Source organism: Stegodyphus dumicola, chromosome 2, assembly GCF_044657685.1.
Source record: "Stegodyphus dumicola isolate Sdum_Otavi_A_Nest chromosome 2, ASM4465768v1".
Classification (NCBI taxonomy): Eukaryota; Metazoa; Arthropoda; class Arachnida; order Araneae; family Eresidae; genus Stegodyphus; species Stegodyphus dumicola.
The window spans coordinates 230,812,166-230,833,883 of record NC_140769.1 but is presented as its reverse complement, the minus strand read 5'-3'; the positions used below and the strand labels follow the sequence as shown (position 1 = coordinate 230,833,883).

At 35.1% G+C, this 21,718-nt stretch overlaps 1 protein-coding gene across 3 annotated transcripts in view; it reads left to right on the top strand.

Annotated features, from left to right (window-relative positions):
• The window catches only part of LOC118180988 (ecdysone-induced protein 78C-like), a 279,666-nt gene that overhangs the window by 190,557 nt on the left and 67,391 nt on the right, over positions 1 to 21,718 (top strand). For all 3 annotated transcript variants that reach the window (XM_035350069.2, XM_035350067.2, XM_035350068.2), the window contains exon 2: positions 17,762 to 17,886. In XM_035350069.2, coding sequence (XP_035205960.1) covers positions 17,762 to 17,886 — 125 coding nt within the window. The remainder of the gene's footprint in view (positions 1 to 17,761; positions 17,887 to 21,718) is intronic.

The window sequence follows — 21,718 nt, the reverse complement described above, 5'->3', positions numbered from 1 at the left end:
CACACCTACTCAGACGGAGGGAGGGTGTTAAAAGTGACTGCTTCGAAACAAGGGCATCTGCCCCACCCTCGAACAATGAATGCACTGCAGACTAAATTTGCATAATTCTGCTTCCTTTATTCACTTGCCCGCCTTCACAGGTGTGCGTTGAAAATGGAATTGAGAAAAGTGTCAGCAACTATTCGCCGACAGATTTCCAGTTTGGAGGACCAGCAAGACACTCGCTAAAATTTCCCGACAGCCTTTGCACTAATTGCGAGGCTCAGGGAATTCTAATTCATTTATGTGACATTAAAGGAATAAAGATAAATCGTTTTGAAACGTGATTCTACTTGAGGACCTTTTTCATGTTTTATGCCAAAGGCGAAGTTGCTTCATGAAGAGTGTAATGGCAAGATACTTCCAAAGTGTATAAAAGTTAATTAATGCGAATAAGTTTTACCCACGTATCTGATATTTTGGAAATACATCTTCTAATTGCATAAATTCCCCTGAATTCATTTTGAAACTTTTAATTTAGAGATGAGACTAATCCCAAATTTTCTCGAATTCTAATTCTAAAATTTTTTTCCAATTTTTCAAGCCTCTCGAATCTTTCATAATAGCAAGAAGAGAGGACTTTTATTTAATGTTAAAAAGTATTAGTTAAAGCAAAATTTAATATCTACATTTAATCAAAAATTAGAGTGAATCGTTTAGTCGGAACAACTCTTGGAGATGATTATATCTGAAAGTAACTCTTTTTCTCACTTGGGAATCTCTTGGAACGCGGGCCCCTTGCAATTCCGACTTGTGCTATCCCATATATCAGCCTATGACTGTGATGCGGATGTGATGAGTCTTTTCTTCAGTACTTATTGATGATGTGTGTGATTAAGAACGTTTCCCCAAATTTTGGTATTTTTTATCCTTTCAATATTGAAAGATGTCTGCAGTTCTTCTAAGTAGGCAATTATTTCTTCTTCCGGAGATGAGCTGTAACTCTGCTCCCTGTTAGTGAATGATATTATCAATTAGCAGAAACTCCACATCTATGGTTTCAACTTGCGATAACTGAAGGGCATCTCAATAACTTTGTTCTTATGACTGCAGCTGATTGTTCTTGCATACTAGTGTTGGGGATTTTATGGGCCAATGCAGCTTTAGCTTGCTCAAATTTTTCGTTGTGCAAAAATACCTTTCGTTTGAGGCTGACATTTGATAGGGTACTAAGATTTACGAGTGATTCAGGTAGTACTCAAATTGCTGGTCTCACCTTACTCTGATAAACACTTTTATTGGACGTCAATGAAACTAATTTTCCCAAAGTTTTGATTTAAAACATTTAACAGTCTCTTTTTAGTCCAAAGGCGCTTTGTCCCTGAAGGACTATTGTTTTCGTATTGCGATTTTGCGTTGAATCACTCTGAATGTCCGTTTCATTTTTCAAACTGTTGTCACCAAATACTATCGCCCTGTATTATATTTGAAGAAATTAAATAATGAAGAATCTTCATAAATGTATGTCTATTTCTCGCATTGTGATAAAACAACGGTACATAGAGCCATCAACTTTTGAATAATGTAGCCCTCCAACCGAAGATGGGCACTTGGAAGCCCGAATTTGGAATTTGTTTTATTATCTATTTCAAATTTCGTGAAACTTTAACGATTTTTTTTATTAACAATTTCAATGATAGTGAGTTTCGACGACGACTCAACGATTGGTACAGTGTTGCCAGCAATGGCAACACTGTACGAAAAAAAAAACATTTTTATCTTCAGCGTGCGAGACTGTGTATCGGGAATTCCAAGGATATGCTGTTTTGCTGTTTTTAAATATTTTGTGATATTGCTGTTGAATTGAATTTTATATGGTTCAAGTGCGGAGAACATGATATTTAGTAAGTAAAGGTAACATACAAAACTTTAAAAAAAAACGGCGTAATAAAAAGTCTGAAAGCTTTCAGATTTTCTTTACTTTTTTTTTTTTTTTTTTTTTTTTAAGTTAGGATTTGAAAGATTTAAGTGACTGGAAACACAGTGACTTTTTTTCAAAATTCGAACGTCTCATCCTCACAACTTATTGTGAAACTGTGTCATTTAAACTGATTATAAATTAGTAAAAGATGTGCATAATCAGAACTGGAAAACTGAATGTTTGTTTACTCATTAGAGAAAAACTGTAGGAAAAAATTGACTTAAATGCTTTTCAATTGGCCGAGATCCGTCCGTCGTGTGAGACAATAAGTACTTCGATATAAAGCCGTTATAATTTTAATAACATAATTTTTTTACACTTCATTCTCCGTATAATTATTCAAAATTAAAATCTTTTCCTCCTTTCTCGAGCCTTCTCTTATTTTTGTGTTTTGTGTCATTTGAAGTACTTTTTTTTATGTTGCATTTTCCATGTGCAGCATTATGTATTGTTTTAAATAATGTAAGTACTTTTAATAATGTTGTTTTAATTAAATAAAGAACTACAGAGAATTCTCTTTTAGACAACCACGTACAGTTTTAGTTAATGTTTCATTTGTTTAGAGTTGGTCGTCTTGCAGAGTTGCCTTTTATTTGTGTTCTCAGAAATACTGGTTACTCTTAGATTTTTATGGCCATCTAGGGAAGGTGATCGCCACGAGAGGATTCTCCGTATTATGTCAAATCCTCAAGCAAGACTTCATTCTGTTTAAATCAAACATGTAATTAGTAATAAATGGCAAAATTCTGCCTTTGTTTGCTTTGATTTCAAAATAAATTTCTTAAGAAATTAATATCAAACGTGAAACCTATTTGGCGAACTTAGAGCAAACCTTGTATACGTATTTTTATACATTGATAAAATAAGGAGTATGAGATTTTGCATCAACATGCTAGCAATCGCATCAAAGCTTACTGTAGGATTAGCTAAAGTCATGTAAGAAATAGGCTTAGCTTATGTACTGAAACTGCTGTCAGATCGGACAACGAATTCCCTTAATACCTTTGCCCACTATCGACCGAGCAGTAAAACCGCTGAACACTGGGAGTTTGCATTGAGTTCGATTTAGGATGAACGGCTGACTGCATGGTCGTTTTCATCGTTTTTCTCGTGTGATGTTGTTACAAGCCGATTTTTTTAAAAAAGTTCTCCAGGAAGACATTTTCCTTACACAAATTCTTCTGTTAGACAGATCTCCGGTGTACTTGGCTTTAATCGAATAAGCCAAACCTCAATACCTCATTGGATGCAACTTTTCTAGAAATCTTTATTTTTGGAAATTTTAGGGAGGTAGGTCTTTGTTTCTTTCTCGCTGGATAAATTACGCTTGGAATAAAACTTTTTTCCTTGTGGCTATAAAATGCTGCATTTGAGGCAGGTTTCCATCTGCCCCTAAGCCCACCAGCGGCCGAGCGGTAAAGTCGTTGAACACTGGTAGTTCGGTTCAAGGTTCGAATCCCGCGAACGGGCTGGCTGCATGGGCGTTTTCGTGGTTTCCCCATGTGTGTGATTATTGCAAAGCCTCGAGGGCTATCTGCCTAAGAGAAGGGATGCCTTCGTGGAGGACTTTCTAAGGGAAACTGGCTCGTATACACGTTGCACATGGGGAAAACCACGAAAAATCCCATGAAACCAGCCCGTTCGCGGGATTCGAACCTCCAACCGAACTACCAGTGTTCAGCGACTTTACCGCTCGGCCGCTGGTGGGTTGATTTCTCCCATGTGTAACGTATATACGAGCCATTTTTCCTTAGTCCTCCACGAAGGCATCCCTTCCCTTAGGCAGGTAGCCCTCGAGGCTTTGCCATAATCACACACACACACACACACACACCACCACCACCACCACCACCATCGGCTACTGAAACTAATTCTGGAAGAAATCATTTACAGGTAAAGTCGTGTAATGCGTTTTACGTACGTGGGTATAAAACTTTACAGAAGAAAATCTTATTTCCGTTAGGAAATATTTGTAGATTGTTTATCATAAATTATTGTTAGTCTGTTGACAATTATTTCAAATTCTTTTGCTCTGCTAAAATTATCTCTCCCTGTCAATATAAAGGTTTAAAAGAATTGTATGTAGTCTGAACACTTCAGACTGTAGTCTGACTCCTCCAAGAAGAGTTTACCATTAAAAAGTTTTAAAAGTTGAAATACAGTCGAACTCGCTTGTAATGAGCGTGAAGGGACTGTGATATTTGCTCGTGAGAACCGAGTGCTGCTCGCAAAAAACGGGTTACTGAAAACATCGTAAAAATTCATACATACTTACAACATTATGTACACTTTCTTTATTTTTTAATTCTGTATAGTACAAATGAAGTTGGTTAATTTGCTTTGAACTGCCTAATTATCTCTTTTCTTTTGTTGTTCTTCGGAAGAAGACTCGTGGGCCGAAAAACATTGTCCCTGGTTTCGAAAAATTTTGAAGTTTTTCTGCGCACTCAGAAACTATTGAGTAAGTGTGGGACAGTTCAGCGTGAAATTCTTGACATTTGTCGTTATCATCGTCGCTTTCGTCATTTTTTTTTATCTGCTTTAGCTAAATTTCAGTTACAATATCCTCCGGAATAGGTATCTTGAAAAAGTGATAACATTGGCGTCAACAGATACTTAGTTTTTCAAATTCTTCACTACTGATTTTCAAATTTTCTAAGACGTCTACTTCTTCCTCTGTGATTTTCCCGTCTTGAGAAATGTTCAGTCCAGCCGTACGGAAGCAATTGGTAATGGATGTTGATGTAACGTTTTCTCATGCATCGTTCATTAAACATATCGCTTCGAGTACGTTTACATAAATTAGCATTTGAGGTTGTTCCTCTTTTTTTGTTCTGTCGAGACGCATTAAAATCAAGTGCTTAGGAAAGTTTGAATTAAAACTTCTGACGATCCCTTGGTCTATAGGCTGGATAATACTTGTAGAATTCGGTGGTCAAAATAAAATCCTGATCACTCTCCAAAATAAAAAAAAAAAGGCCGCCGTCACGTGTTCGCAGGATTTATGACTCATCACTAACTTTCCGTTGATTTCGAAATGTTAAAGAAATTTTTCTAAGGAAGGATAGCTGAGCTGGAGAGCTGAAAGTCAATAGAAATATTATCAATCATTAAACTACTGCTCGCTATAACCGGGGTTTGCTCATTAAAACCGAGTAGAACCATGGAACCAACCAAGTATTTGCGATTTCCTCGTTGAGTCAGGACTCTTTATAAGCGAGTTGTACTGTATATTAAAAATATAACAAGTCATTCAAATATTTCGCTTCATAGTTGTTAAGCTAAGCGTTTATTATTGAATAATAGTAAAAGTGAATTCGGAATAAATGTCAGTTTTAAAAGCTCTGATGTTTATTTCAGTATTTCTTTGAGTCGACCAGCTGTGAAGGTTTTGGTCTTCTGCGGAGATATTAGTTTAAAGAAAATATGTTCAGTAAAATTATTTACGTATGTTTGCAAAAATTGTATTTGGGGTCGTCTTATAGTGAAAATCCTCTGATGGTGGCCCCCTCTAAAGTTACCAGTATTTTTCAGAACATGTGTAAACATTTGTATTGAACATCAACTCTATTAGATGTCCACTTCCACAAAGACCAAAATCAAATATGATGATTATCTTAGATAGGGTGACTGTATTTAATAAAAGCTTGAAATGTATAAATTGCTGCAGAACTTCACCCTAGGAGTTAGATTTAAGATAAGCATTAGATAATATTAGATTGGATTATTTGGATTTTGGCAAAGCGCATGAGAGTTATCTGTCTAAGGTGGGATGCCTTGGTGGAGGACCACACAAACAAAGTAACATCTTCCTGAAGAAGAAAAACTGTTTTATCTATCTTTTGAAAACCATTGAGCATTTTAATTTTGAAATCAGTGCGAAGCAAAATCTGAAATTTTCAGTTATTTAAGGTCAGTTTAACGTAAATTGAACTTAAATAACTTGCTTTCATCAGATTTTCATATTATAAGGCATTTTACCGCGATTAAAAGTAAAGGACAAAATTAATTAATTGGCAGATTAATTTTAGTATTAATTATTCTAATGAATATGCAAAGGAAACGATGATTATTATAAACAGAATTAATAATTGGTGCTCCAAATGACTATGAAAAGAATTTTGTATCAATGACAATAGGTCCTGGCGATTGTTTGTTTAAGAAGAAAACTCTGTAAGTTCTATTCTCAATTATTCAAACAAACGAGTGTTTGTGACAGTTGCTTTCGCAATGACCGTCAAGAACGGTGGCAGCCTTGAAAATGCTTATCTTTGCTCCAAAACAATGGATCGGACTGTGACAAGGTTACTCGAATTGTAGCATTTAATTAGGGAGGTTAATGAAACAGCCGTGTTTGGCATATGCAGAATTGTTATGCAAGTATCATGAGATTTTCATTCCATGTTTTTGGCATTAAATAAGAACTTTTCTGTCTATAGGTTATCTTTTAAAATACCATTAATGCTTTCTTGGCAACCTGTTATTAAGATGATTGCATTTTAAAATCATCAGTATTTCTGTGACTATAAATGAACATCCTGTCTATAAAATAACCATCTCCACAGAGGACCAACATCATCTGGAAAACGTGGGTGGTCATATTAGAGGGCGTTTCCACTGTATTTTTGTTTCCCTTCAAACATTGTTGTGAAAAAAGTAAATTTATAAAAAACATGAATTTGAATAATTTTCATTTAAAAGACTCCCAGCCTTGGTTTGTTTGCATGTGCCTTTCTCTTCCTTTCTTGCGGCTGTAATATCGTTCTTGTCCTGTGGCGCAGCCTGAGAAACGTGCTGTTGGTGATTAGACGGTTATGCGATCGATGGATTGAACCGTTTTCGACGGAGCTTTGGAGCAAATAGTCAGCCACGTTTTTTTTTCGGGGGGGGGGCGAGAGATAATATTTAAGACTTCATTTTTCAAATCGAAAGAGAAACTTCCCAATGTAAACTATAAAATTAGGCAAAAAAGCAAACTTTGTTTGGCATAGATTTTGAACGTAACTCTTTCTTTGGGAGGAAAACGAAAATGTTTTTCCACAGGAACGTGTGTTTGATCGAACGTTTTATTCCAAATTTACGCTAAAATAAGCTTGTTTGTTTGTAAACATTATTCTTGCTATAATGGATTTACCGGCAAAGTTGTTTAATTTTATGGTTAGGTGTAATTACTAGAAACAAAGCCGAAGTTATAAGCTGAATACTTCCAAGCGTTTTACTGAAAGTTTTGAAGTAAATGTTGCATGGCTGCTCTAACATGCGACTAGGCGTTGTCGGGGAAGGAAGAACAGTGTTTTGGTGGTAAGTGCTTCTGGTAATAACGAAAATGGTATCCACATTTCCCAAAGGACTGGCAAAAGTATAGACAACTGTATGTGAAAACTTGTCTCCCGATCAGATGTGTTTTTGTGTCATGGGTTTGGGGTTGGAATACAAGTTCATGGTATACCGTTTCAAAATGAAAAGGTTTTATTCAACTGCCTGCTTTCATTCTTTTGTTACTACTTTCTAAATGTGCTGCTCATGCGTTTCGAATGGGACCGTTGAGAACACTCAAAAGGTTAGTTGTTCAGCAACTCAAACACTCAAAAGTTGAGTTAAATTGAGCTGCTTTCTTTTTTCATTGGAAATTCCTTCATTTTCAATGTGACGTGGAATTAATATTAGCCTCATCCATCACAAGTAGTATTCTACTTCGTTGTGGTATAATGAATATGATAAGTGCTGCACTATAATATTTTCGGTTAAGCTAAAAATGTTCTCAATAATTTCCCAGTACACAGGTCATATTTCGTTATAGGGTTCGAATCTATGATTGGCCATAGTTTATTGCACCAGCATGTAAACTGTCAATAACGATTCACTTGTCTTTCTGACGCAACTTGAATACTGATGAGAGAGAAGTGGAGAGCTGTATCGCTTCTTTCTTTCTCAGAAGTCTGTCATTTTCGCTACTGGTCGAACTCATTCATTTTCCATTGAGAAGGGATTTTCTGTTTACTCAGTTCTTCATCTTCGAAAGCTACCATATTGCACTGCTAGTAGCTTGGTGTGGTTAATGTCAGACATTCGGGCATCTATGTGTCTTCAACTAATGGTTGGCATCGCAGTTTACCGGAGCAACGAACGTTATTACCAATTTTTGGATGTGCAGTAACGTTCTGCTTTTTCCCAAGCGAGACGTCTGGCTTGATTGACCGCTGTCAATAAGGGCCGGGTAAGTCTTTTGGTGTCAAAGCCGATACGATGCACGGAGCATTCAATGGTCCACTAGTTGGTAAGTGTGTGGGCCCCAGCTTGTAAGTGGGTGGTCAGTTATTGCCGGCTGCGTCTTCGGTCAACGTGTAAATACCAGGCAAAGGGACAAACACAGTCTCGCAACAGTCATTTCCAGGCATAATACGCACTTCGTCTTTCCGATGGTTTTTCTATACGTCTGCCACGGTTATGCGTGAAATCCCCACATTATTTATTTCTGAATAGGAATGGTCTATAAGTTTCGCCTCCCCCCGTCCACAAAATAAGCCTCTTTGGAAGTCTCCACAGTCGCTTTGATTATTTGTAACTGCCATTTATTGATAGCTGATGCACTGCAACAGACAAGGTGGGGCAGAAGTACAGCCAGGTGAGGATTTATGAAATTATCATTCTTTTAATTCACTAATTTTAGGTAATAGTATGTTTGCAGATAAATTAGTGTTCATAATCATCTATCTTATAAAGTGTTGTACATTTTGACGGGAAGAACGTCTTTTACCGATTTTTTCCAAAACTTCTGGATTAAATATTATCTTTTATTATGTACTGATCATCCAATCGATTTAGGATGTTTTGTTGTTATACGATACATAAGGTTTTGACGCAATCTAGCGAACTGTCAGTTAGTAAAATATCGCCGTTTTGCATGTCTTTAATTTATCTTTCAGAATAGAACTATATTACATAATAACCATCAATTTAGAAACAATAAAGGCAGTTTTTATTAAACTAAACATTGAGTTTCTTTTTCATGGTTTTATTTGGTTTCTTTTTTTCTCCTGTTGGTGTTGCTTGTTTGCTTCGGCCAAATCTTTTAACACTTTTTTACGAAGTGGATTTTATTGAAATAATAATATAATAATTATACTATAAGATTTTTCAAAATTCGATGTAGATCATTATTTGATTTAAAGTCGAATATTACTTGCATATCCTTAATAATCTTGCAAAACGATCAAAATAATTATCACATCGTATCCGTTCTTTTCACCATTGAATGAAATATTTTTTCTGTTTTTTCAAGTTTCTTAAAAATCTGTAATTTCCTGAATTTTTGAAGTTTTCAAAAATCAGTCGATTCCTTTTAACTAATGTGTGGCTACTAACAATAAAAGATTTTTAAATCAAAGGTTTAATCCGTCACTATTAGCGGTTCCACGATTTTAGTGGTAATGAGAATGGACCTTTAATTCAAACTGAAATTCAAATGAGTGTGATCTTACATCACTTGATAAATGAATCCTCTCCAAGATGATCATACACAGTTCCAAATGATTTGTTCTTCATTGAAATTGGCCACCGTAGATGTTATTAAATACAGATATTGATTATGTGTATGAAATACTGGTCACTTTCAGGAGTGACATCAATTTTGTTTTTGAAATTTTAGGATATTAATTGTAAACATTTACGAACAATTCGGAAATAGTGTGTTACATAAGCGAGTTTATCCGAACTATATACATAAGTGTGTGTGTGTGTGTGTGTGTAAGATACAAAATATGTAATTTTAAATTATACTTTAAATTAGCAATAGCCCCTTTTTTAATTTGGGTACTTCCCATCTCTATTCTAAAAATAGTAATAACTTTTTCTAAAGTACGACCCTCAAAATAAATCCGTTTATGTAATTATGCTTACAATGCAACGAAATATCAGCCAATCAGATTAAAGAAAATTTTACTATAAATACCACGGCGACTAACTGTGTATTCTCCGCTTCGTTTGGTGCTAGCAAACGTGCTCCACAACGCTCTACTGTGTTCGTTAAAACAATGTAAAGCGCTATATACAAAAATTATGGAGTGGAAAGCGTGTCCAAGACTGTGGACTGCAAAAATGTTCACAAATAAATTAATAATGTGTTCCTTTCGTCAAAGCTGTCTTCCATATTTCTTTTTGTGAATCTACGCTTCGGGACCTTTCCAAGTAATTAAGTCGCATATAATCATTCCATCGTTTAGCATCTATCTTCTAGATCTACGATGCGATGTTATAATTTATCCAGTCTGCTACTCAAAGTTATTACTATTATTATTATTTTTAAAATGGCGGTCACTAGTGATTTTTAGACTTTCACCACTACTAAGGCCAGAAGTGATGCTCATTTTATTCTCGAGGCACCTAATAGGGGGCACCGTTACTTTCTATGAGGGGACAGACAATTTACATTCACGCCTTCTGCGGGATTCGAACCCGGGCCCTTTGGTATTGCAGTCGGTTATGGATAGATAAATAGTTGTGAGCATTTGAGGATATTAAATTATAAACTTTTGCGAACAGTTGGGAACTGGTGTCTTTCATAAGCGAGTTTATCCGAACTGTTTTTGAGGCAGGAAAGAGTGTCTTGGAAGCGCTATAAATAATCGCGAATGTTTTCGGATATTAATTATAAATATTTGTGAAGAGTTGGAAAATAGAGTGTCATTATGTTTGTGTATAATGCCGTTCAACGTATTAATTTACTAAGAGCAGATGATTCTGTTACAACCGTACCTTGTGCGTAATAAATACTGTGAATCATCTCTAAGACGACCACTTATGGCCCTAAATTATTTTGTTCACCTGCGGAAATGCTTATCTTAGAAAGGTACCGAGTGTATAAGTACCAATATTTTATTTATAGTGCCAGAAATACTGGTCATTATTATATCTGGTCATCTAAGGGAGATTGTCCCTGTGAAAGGATTCACGGAAATTGCAGTTAAAAAATATCACTTGATTCCATTCCATTGAGCAAATTATGATTAGATAAGATAATAATGTAATCTAAGATCAGGTCTTCTGAATTTTTCCTTTGTTTTTTCCTATTCTTTCTCTTTCTTCTTCTTCTTCTTCTTTTTTTTTTTTTTTAATGTATCTGATGTTTGCTTGGAACATCATCATTAAAAAGAAAAAAAAAAGGTGAAATGATAAAAAGATTGGTGAGGAATTCTGGGACCATTTCGAATACGTTCACCGTTCCATTTTTGCTCTTCGTCCGTCAGTGATAACTACGCACTTGTGGCCAGTCAAAGACAACCTCTGAATCCACCTTGCTGGTGGTATGAACGCGGTCACTGGGGCAGAGTTTTGTTTCTTGCTCGTGGCGTAACGCAATCGGCTACTAACGCGAATAATTCCAGTCTTCTTTTCTGCCATTTTGTTGTGGAACTTTTTTATTCTTACCTGGAGATCAAAGTAGATCTGCGTTAAATAATAAGAAAAGGATTTTGTGAGTAGAAAACTAAACAAACTAACATCTTGAGGAGCTTTTTCTGAATTTGATTAATTGGTTGTTGGTTCGTCATTCATCGCCTTTTACAGGCTCGCCGGTGTTCAGGTTTTGAATGTTAGCCTACGGGAATAAGGCTTAACTGGGTCGTACTTGAACGTGTTTAGCTTTCCATTAACGGGATTCTATGAAAATATTGCTCTCACTTTTCTCACTCACTCACTGCCTTCAGCTCTTTGCTTGAATAATTAAATATTTTCTATATTAAATAACTATAGGCACAGGTAGAAATGGGCGGTACACCGAATTTCACCATACGTCGTATAGGTTATCTATATAGTCCCACCGCACTTACTGTGCAGCTTCTCCCCAATTTTGAGAACACACCGTTAGCTGTCCGAATTCTCTTCCCCTACCTTCAACCACTCGAGAGAACTTTCGGCTGGCCATGTAGTTGGAATGCTCCCTCGCCGCACATACACTATACGCTTACAAACATCCATGCCTTTTCCAGGATTCGAAACCTGGCCTATCGGTATGGCAGGCAGCGTAACCATTATTACCGTCTGGGCGGCATTAAATAACTACTCCATAAAGCGTTCATTCAGGCAACCGCAACAGATCGTCACAGTCTGGTCGCACAATGAACTAAAAAGACCCCTTTGACCGCCACCTGTCATTTAGGCAAAGGGCGAAATTCCTTTTGGGTGAAAGGGATGCCTTCGAGGAGGACATTCTAAGGCAAAGTGGCTCATATTTACATTATACGTGAGGGAAACTACGAAAACGCCAGCACGGAAACCTATTGAAATGTTAATGTAAATCGACGACAGAAAGATTAGGAAGAAACTTCAGGTGTTTCATATATAAACGCAAATGTATTATCCATTTCATTACAATTTTAAAGATAAGTCAGAGAAGACTAATTGGTTTTGAACCAGTTCGTATCATCTTTTATCTCTTGGTTAGCTGTAGGCATCCTAAATCTGTAAAATGAATCCCTTTGCTTGGGATTGAGTTTAAAATTGCTTTTGTCATTGCTACGAGAGTAATACAGGCTCAACACTGAAAAGTCTTCTGGCTTCCCTCTGACATATACGGTTTCCTAGAAACTTATTTTTCCGCAATTTTTCTCGGTTTTCAGGTTACGTTCCACCTACTTTCGCCGTGAACTAGAAACCGAGCCGCGGGAAAATGATAACTCGCGGGGGTAAAAAAGCAACAAAATAACAACTTCGACTTTCACTTTTCATTTTGATGGTTTTTAATGTTTCATACTTTGACGTTTTTTATTTCTTTCCTTTCGCAATTCGATTTGGGATTGTCTGTAGCCTGTCAGGATTTATTTATTTATTTTTTTTTATTTTATTTATTTATTTTTTGTTCGTTGTAGGTTGATAACGATAACTCATTACTCTCGAGAAATCTATTACTTTGTTTCGTCCTTTCAAAGAAATGCCGCAGGTACTGTTGCCATTGCGAAAGGTAATGAGTTATAGCAAAAATAAATAGTTCTTGTGGAATTAGGAAAAGAGGAAGGCTTACTATTGCTGAAATGCGATCTAGAACTTAAAAAAAAAAAATAATTCAGTTCTTATTTTTTTAACATTTGAAAGAGATGCTATTGTTTTCAGATAGCAATAAAAAGTCCTGTCCATTGCAAGTGAAGATCGAAAGCATATTGTTTGTTGTCAATCGACAATGCATAAGATCTTTTATTTATCTCCTGTAATATAAAAGTGCGTTGCTTATCAATAGAAGAAAATGAATCATTTAAAAAATTCTCTATATATTTTTAAGTAACATTTGCATCAAGTATTATTTTATATCATATGTTTATAATAGCCCGTCATATCACTTGTACAATTTTCTGTTAACATATTACTTCTAGAAATATTGGGAGAGGATTTAACAATATTTTTCAACAAATAATATTTTATGCATGTTTTATATTATGTGTGTCACAAATAAAATAAGGTTTCTAACACATTGTTATAGACTGGCTGCAAAGACTCTTAATTTTTCTTGTGCAAGTCACAGTTTGTTTCCAAAATAAAAATTAAGTGAAATAGAGAAATATCACAAATATTTTTACCCTCTTAATATAAAATGAACCCTCTCTAAGATAATCATCCATCGTTTCAGATGATTTTTTCTATGGATATGATCTTCTTAGACATATGACATTCAATACCATTGTTTATTCGTATATATTCTTTCAAAACTGGTTTATTCTGTCTTTCTTATTTTTTTCCGTAAACTGTTGTTCACATCATAATATTCTTTTCTAATATTTGAGTATTTGTCTGTTAATACCATTTTGCGCAGGGGGGGAAATATAGAATCAAATGCCGGAGATTCTAAGACTGAAATTATTTATTAGTTGTGATTGAATTTTATTCAGTAGTAAAGATTAAGTTTTATGGGTTGAGAATACTGGCTGTTATTTTTATTTAAAAAGGGAAACAAAAAATTATATACCATTTTCATATCTTTTAGTTTTAAAAATTTTTAAATGGTAATTCTTCTTTGAGATGTTAGAGTTTGAAATCTTCGAATTGCATTGCAAATATTTTTCTCTATTTTTTAATCTCTTTTTAATAAATGCAGTACAAATTTTAGCATTCGAAAAAATTTCGATATCAGATAACTTCTAGGTTAAGCAAGTTTTTCGATACGCATTTAAAGTAAACGTAGAAAGATTTTTATAAAAATGAATTCATTTGCAGATATTTACGTTACAGATTTAACTGATTACGCTTTTTGGAGTTCGTTCAGTGGGAACTACTTCAGTAATATATTCAGTCCTTCAAGATTTTCAAACGGCTTTTTGTTCAAATGGTACATAACAATTATATGCGTTGTGTTTATATATCGAAAAGTGCGGAACGAAAGTGGGGAGAGTTGCACAGTAGTAGTAACAGCAAGTAGCATTGGTATGAAAACAATCAGGGAAGTGTGCATTGCGCCCAGTTACATTCTACGTTGAAACAATCAAATTATTATTATTATTATTTGTGTGTGTGTCTAGAAGTGCGAACGGAGACTGGCATTTACATCCTATCGTTTTATTGATGATAAGATAATATCCAAGGAGGTTAGAATATATGGAAATACTCTACTCAAGTCAAAGGGAAGCGGGGTATCAAACTTTTCACAGCTTCTGGGATTTATGAGTCTGACGGGGTTTTAAGAGCTGCTTGCGCAGTGATGATTACAGCGAACATAACCTATATTAGCACTGCATCTGATAAAACTACATTTAAGTATTAATGCCAATGATATTCATTAAGAAAAAACATGAACATAATATTTTGATGCGATCTTTAATTCTTTAAAAAAATTGCATTGCTTCTAAGTCTAGTATGATGGGCTTGGTAGATATTCCGGCGAGCGCATTCAAAATGTCCGCCCGAAACGTTTGTTCATATTTAACTTTTCGTATGGCTTCGTAAAGGAGAAATGTCTTTCGAACACACGTCGTGAACAAGGAAACATTTGCGAAGTGCGAGGAATTTTTCTTTAGTACAACTTACAGAAGACCATTTAGATAAATTTTCTGTTCGTTGCATATTAAACTCAATTCAGCGTATTTCATCCACAAGTTCTCATGTTATGCTAGACGTCAGCTAAGAATGGAGTGTGAGTGTATATGAATGTGTTGAAACTGCGATGTATATCAATAAATTGAACTAAAGTTGGAATTTTCTGAAATAGTGAAATCTCTTGAATAAAGTCTACTGCTAAAACCGCAAGCAGTACCTCATAAAAGCATTTTTAACTCCGCCAAAATCAAAACATTTCGAATCTACGTAACATTTCCCAAATAGAATTTCTTAATGTGAGATTGCATATCAATTTAACTTAGAATGCTGGAATTCTTTTAAAACTGCATTGCGCTTTAAAGGCACCTATTCAGTGCATTTAAGTGAACAATCCTATTTATTATTTAACTGTTGAACTAGTTCTGAAATTTTATATCACATGCTCACTTTCCTTCATTTTTCGGTTAGGCGATGCCGACCGCTTACATCCTGCCACTCTCGGTTTAAACCGCTTCTGCCACTAAAGCTTTTGTTTAAAATAGACGCTTACGTAAGGCTGAATTTTAACTGAAGTTTGCGTTTGTCTTTTAATATTCGTTCTCTACTTTACCATGTTTACATGAAGAATTACAGACTTCTAATATAATGGTTCATTTGTTTAGTCTGGCAAAATACTTATTGCGTAAAGACAGCGTTTTTCCTGATCTTCGTTACTTTTGCTGAATAAATAGTTTAGTCTGCTGCAAAGGTTGTATAAACGTCTTTCAGTCAGAATATATATGTTACCTTTCCTTTGTTTTGCTCTGACAGTGTTTGCATCTCTGCGGCCGAAAGTAGCATCAATATTAAGAATAAAGGAGAGATTTTGGTATTGGAAAACTTCAAATTACAATCCAACATTTCAAAACATAAATATACATTGTATCATTAAAATTTTATTAAAATATAATAAAGATTTAAAAATATAAAAACATCTTGCAGATTAACGTAACCATACATTACGGATTGTAAAAAAAATAGTGGCGCGTTTTAATGCTGTCCTGTATCAGGACTTGTCCCGGTTTTTGTAATTAGTTGATAGGAATTTTATGAGCGCAACTCTGTGCAATAACAGAGCTGTTTTCGTATGAACAGAATACATTCAATTAATCAAAAAAGCGTGAATTCCTGATATACGATTTAGAGAATTCGCGTTCCCAACATAATGGTTCACGACAGAATTTTTGGGTTGTCACTTCAGCTGCATTTCGTTTTGGGCTAAACAGGCAGAGCAACTGCGACCATCTGCAGAATTTTAAATGATCACATTAGAGAATTTTAAAAATGATGTAGACTGAGAAACCATGCAGGAAAGCTTAACTTTTGCAAGAAAATATTTGGAAGAAGGAGAGCTATTTACTTTTCACTTAATTGAAAACCGCGGAAGCATCCTTGCAAACCAGCCCATTCTATATAATTACTATAACTATACTATAATATATAATTACTATATATTATACCAGCCCATTCTATATAATTACTGTTTAGATTGAAACAGTATTTCAAATCTAAACGAACTACCAGCGTGCAGTCGTCTAATCTATTCGGCCATTAGTTGGCCTTAAGAACATTCATCTTTCTTTACTATCGAATTAAAAAAGGCTAATAAAATGGACAGGGAATGTAAAAATTGCAGATTTTCTAATATTTGTGGATTCAAATATAAAGCGTCTTTATAGTTAGCGGGAACCGACATCTTTTTTTGTCCGGAGAGTGCAAAATAGTTGCAGCGGTCTTAAATCACCATAGTTACATTACTTCTGTGGTCCACCTTCAGTGCTAATTACAGCCGAGCCCTCCTAAAACGAAACCCGGTTATAACGAATAAAACGTTTGGTCCCGCTCAGTTTACTATGCATTTAATGCTATTTTATGCTGCTCTAGCGAATCTCCAAATGTATGAAGATCTGATATAACAAACTTCATGAATATCTTCGATTGAAACTTTTTGTTTTGTTTTGTTTTTTATATTTTTCCAGAATTTTTGCAAATTTAAACGAACAATTTACTAATTCTTAAAACCATCCGTGTTCAGTTATAACATTCCATCCTTAAAGGAAAACACTTTTACATTATCTTTAATTTATCTTCACTGTTATACCAGTTTTATCGGTATTCTAAACAACGCCTATGCAAGACAAGTGTGAACCCAGTTCTAGGAGAACTGGGATACAATAAGCAAATCTTCGAACATCCTATAGCGTTAGTAACAAAAAAAAAATGAATATATTCTCTGATTGCGTTCCAATTTGTTGACTGAACTGTCGCACAGAGCTCTATTCAGGTCTGTTGCTAAGACGAAAATTTTGAAATTTTTTCTATTCAGGACAGAGGCAGTAATAAATAATATGAACTTTGGGGTATACTGTTCGTCTTTTATGAATAAAATTTTGATTCTTATCGGTTTGTTTGTTTGAACATAAATGCTCTCCAAGTGATATCCTTCGAATAAATGTTTTGCATTCTTTAACTCAGACAGATTCTATTTATATTGAATCAAGTTGCAAGCTTAGGTAAAATAGAAACTCTAACTATGCGGCGAGCCGAAAGTCCTCTCGAGAGGTTGCTGGTAAGGGAAGAGGAGTAGGAGACCCTCGGACATGTCTTCCCGGGGTGCTGTCCATTGAAACTGAGGGCAGAACTGAGCAAAGTCGTACTGTCACCTGTATGGTGCTAACGACTGTATATTTTAAAATTCCGAGTTATCTATATTTTCCTAATCAGGTGTATCTCTCTTTATTTCAGATCAAAGCTTCACAGCAGCAGATTCTAACAGCAGTTCGACGACAAAATCTTTCGTGCCGTGTAAAGTTTGCGGTGACAAAGCTTCAGGGTATCATTATGGTGTCACATCATGTGAAGGATGCAAGGTAAGACCGAAACCTCTTTCCATTTTAAATACGAAAAGATTTTACTCACGTAGGGTTTAGTTGGAAATTTAAAGCAGTTGTATCACTATAAACTATACCGGATTATTCATAATCCAATTAAATTTAAAAACAAATTCATAACAAATAAAGTATGCAACCGGTAATCAGATTTTATTACACTGAAAACAGGTCTTCATTTCTAAAATTAGAAATACCGTAATCCTATGGAAGACAGTCAAATACAGGTACAAATATACAGGGTAAGTCTAAATTGTTTTTTCAAATAAGAGGGGTGATAGTACTTATCCAGACGAGCAATAATTACCATGGAACATCAGCTCTCATACACGCTCACCGGGCATCAATCCGTTGGACATTTTTTTTTTCTGGGGGCACATGAAATCTTTAGTGAACGAAACGCCTGTGGACTGGGCTGAAGATGTCGGAGTGAGAATCGTTCTTGCCGCAGACAAAATTAACACACCACCAAGAATCTTCCAGAAAGTGCGCCAGTCATTCATTCGCCTGTGTAAACTATGCAATAACACCTGTGGCAGCCACTTTGAGCACTCGCTGTGAGTTTTTCTCTAATCAGTAAATCAGATTGTGCAACTTTGGATATCGTACATTCACTTTTCCAACACTATTGTTCCAAGTTCATGCTGGAATTCTAATTTTACTCTTTTCTGCCTCTCCGAGTGGAATGAAATCCTGTGTTCCGTGATAATTATTGCTTGTCTGAATGGGTACTTATTTTGCAAAAACAATTTAAACTCACCCTGTATTTAACAAAGCAAGATGGAAAATTGTTTTAATGAGGATAATATTTTTGATATATGAAATAATGTGGAAATTAATTTAAATCATCAAATTTAAAATCTTAGTCGTATATTTCAGTGTTTTTCAAATTATGGTGCGTTGTACCACTAATGATACGTTACATTACTTTTGTTGGTTACAATTTTTGTTCAGAAGATTTAAATGAATATTCAAAGTAAATGTAAAATAATACCAGTTTCGATGCATATACTGGTACATAAGTTTATTTTTGATTCTTATTTATGTGGTACAAAATTTAAGAAGTTTGACCCTGGTACTCGTATATTTGACTGAGAAAATACTGTGTACGAAATCATACGGCTGTGATGGGGAATTAGGCCTGCTAGGCCCATTTGAAAGTGACAGTGACATTAAAAATTAATAGTGTTCTTGTAGTTTATTTTGTATGCCGCGTTTTCAGATCACCGTTTTAGATATCCATTTGTCGAAGGCAGACATATCTGCCCACCACCGGCTGAACACTGGTTGCAGAACTACCAGTGTTCAGCCGAAGTCGCTGAACACTGGTAGTTCTGTCCGAGGTTCGAATCCCGCGAACGGGCTGGCTGCAGGGGTGTTTTCGTGGTTTTCTCCATGTGTAACGTGTATACGAGCGAGTTTTCCATAGAAAGTCCTCCACGAAGGCATCCCTCCCCTTAGGCAGATAGCCCTAGTGTGCTTTGCCATAATTAAATACACCATTAAGGCAGAGTCCCCTAGTCCCTGGTCCGGAGTTTACTGAAGCGCTCCGCGTAGTATAACTAAAAAATTGAATGAAACGGGTATATGACGTATTAGAATTTGACAATGTGAACTGGTTGAATGATTTTTAGAAACTGTGTTTATGTACTTAAATGAACTAAATACACTTCTTTAAGAGGGGATTAATAAATGGTATTTGGGAGAAAATGGCAAAATGTCGTACATTAACCCCGGCACAGAGGCTTGTACTAAATAGTGAAAGATTTGCTGCAGTAGGTGCATTTTTTATCGGAAGATATTTTGACAATACAGTTCAAAATTACAGAAAACTTTAATTGCATTTTACTGTATTCGCTACTTATTTCGTTCTTAGTCATCGAATTTTAACATGGAATGAGTATTTCAATCGGAGATAAAGAAAATTTATGAAAGTTGAATTTGATTAGTTGTACTAATCTAAAGAAACTTTTCAGGCATTCTTCCACTTTGAAATGGCATGAACATGTTTCACATTCATGCCATTTCTCGTTGTAAGCTTGCATATTCACTAGTAGTTTCTCCCTGTATAAAACGTTTCACAAAAGAGGGCAGGGAAACGAACCTCGTGAATATAATCTTCGCCATTTGGTACTATATGTCTATGAAACTTAATTTGGATACATTTTTCTTCAGAAAACAGGCTGAGTGTTTTCATTAAATGTATTATGTTCGTGAATTTTTTTTTTCTAACACAGTGAAATTCTTTCTTAAGACGACCACTTAAGATATCTTCCAGAGGATTTTGATTTTGTGTGGAGGTGATCTGAAAAGGTCTGAGAGAAGTGATATTCAGTATCAATCTTTATTTATGTTTTTCAAAGTACTGACCACTTTTAGAGCTGGTCCTGCTGGGGGTTGTGGTGGCCATGAGTAGATTCATAATGTATTTTGGACTTAAAACGTAAATGTAGTTTTATTTAAAGCAGTTAGTAATATACAGCGAATCCTTTCTGGATGACCATTTTCTTAGGGTAACCACTTCTGAAAAGTGAAAAATTTTTTGTAAGGACATGAATAAGCATTATATTGATTACCTGCTCTTTAAGATGACCACCCTCACAGAAGACCAAAATAATCTAGAACCATGGGAGGTCATGTTAGACAGGATTCACTGTCTCTTAGCACATTTATATGAGCGATGTGTCGAAGAAGCTTAAAAGTTTGGAAATTCCTTTGTCACTGATGAATATAACAATATAAAATGATCTGCAAACTTGCCTTTAAATTCTACGATGGTCTGCAAACTTATCATTCTGTCGATGAAGCTTGAAAGGTTGGACACTGGTTGGATTCCTTAACGAAAATAATATAAAATAATCTGCAAACTTGTTTTAAATTCTATGTTTGGTCTGTCAACTTTCCATTGAATTGTACGGAATGTAGTGTAATATAATTGTAGTTATCGGGATTGTGGTTTTCGAGAGTCTCATATTTCCCATAGGAGAAATAATAATAGCTTTTAATTACACTTTCAGATTACAGAAAACTAGTTTATGTCGTAATTAATTACGAAAATATTCATTTATTGACGATAATTTTCGTGTTTCAATTGATTCTTAGAAGTAGTTTAACAATGCTTATTGCTTAAATATTCATTGTCCGAACTGAGAATATTTCATTATTTTCTTAGAAACTATTTATCAATGATTTCTAGGGATAGAAACCATCCAGTTATGTTATGCTCTATACACCTATCTAGAAACGTCTAAAACACGTAAAGAAACATAAAGCATCATTAAATCTTTATTTTTCGAGAAAACGGTTGAGTCATGAGGGCAAGAGTTACAAGAAAGTACATGAAGCCAAGCTTAGATTGGTAAAGAATACAGCAGGATGATGATGTCATAACAAGATCTCGAAGAAAACGTCAGGTCACACGTTTTGGGATATTACGCAAAAGCTTATAAATAAAATAAAATGTGTTCTGGAAGCTTATTTACAAACAATATGCGTTTGATAAAAAGCCGCCACGGCTGAATATATACGTGCACGGAAATCTTTAAATATCTAATTTATGGTGCCTACTGACTCTAATTCTTGTTAAGGTAGTTAAGAAGAGTAGCGGATACATAAATAGCGCATGATGAAATTTAATTCTTTAGAACTATTTTTTGGGTTTTTGTAGCATTATGTTTGAATGCAAAAAGTTATACGCAACAGTCAGCTTTAGTCTTTCTGGTCTGATTGTTTCTATAAATTGGTATAAAAAGCTTGCAGAAATTGTGCATACTTTTGTTTGCCAAGAGTCATAACTTTTGGAGTAGTACTGATA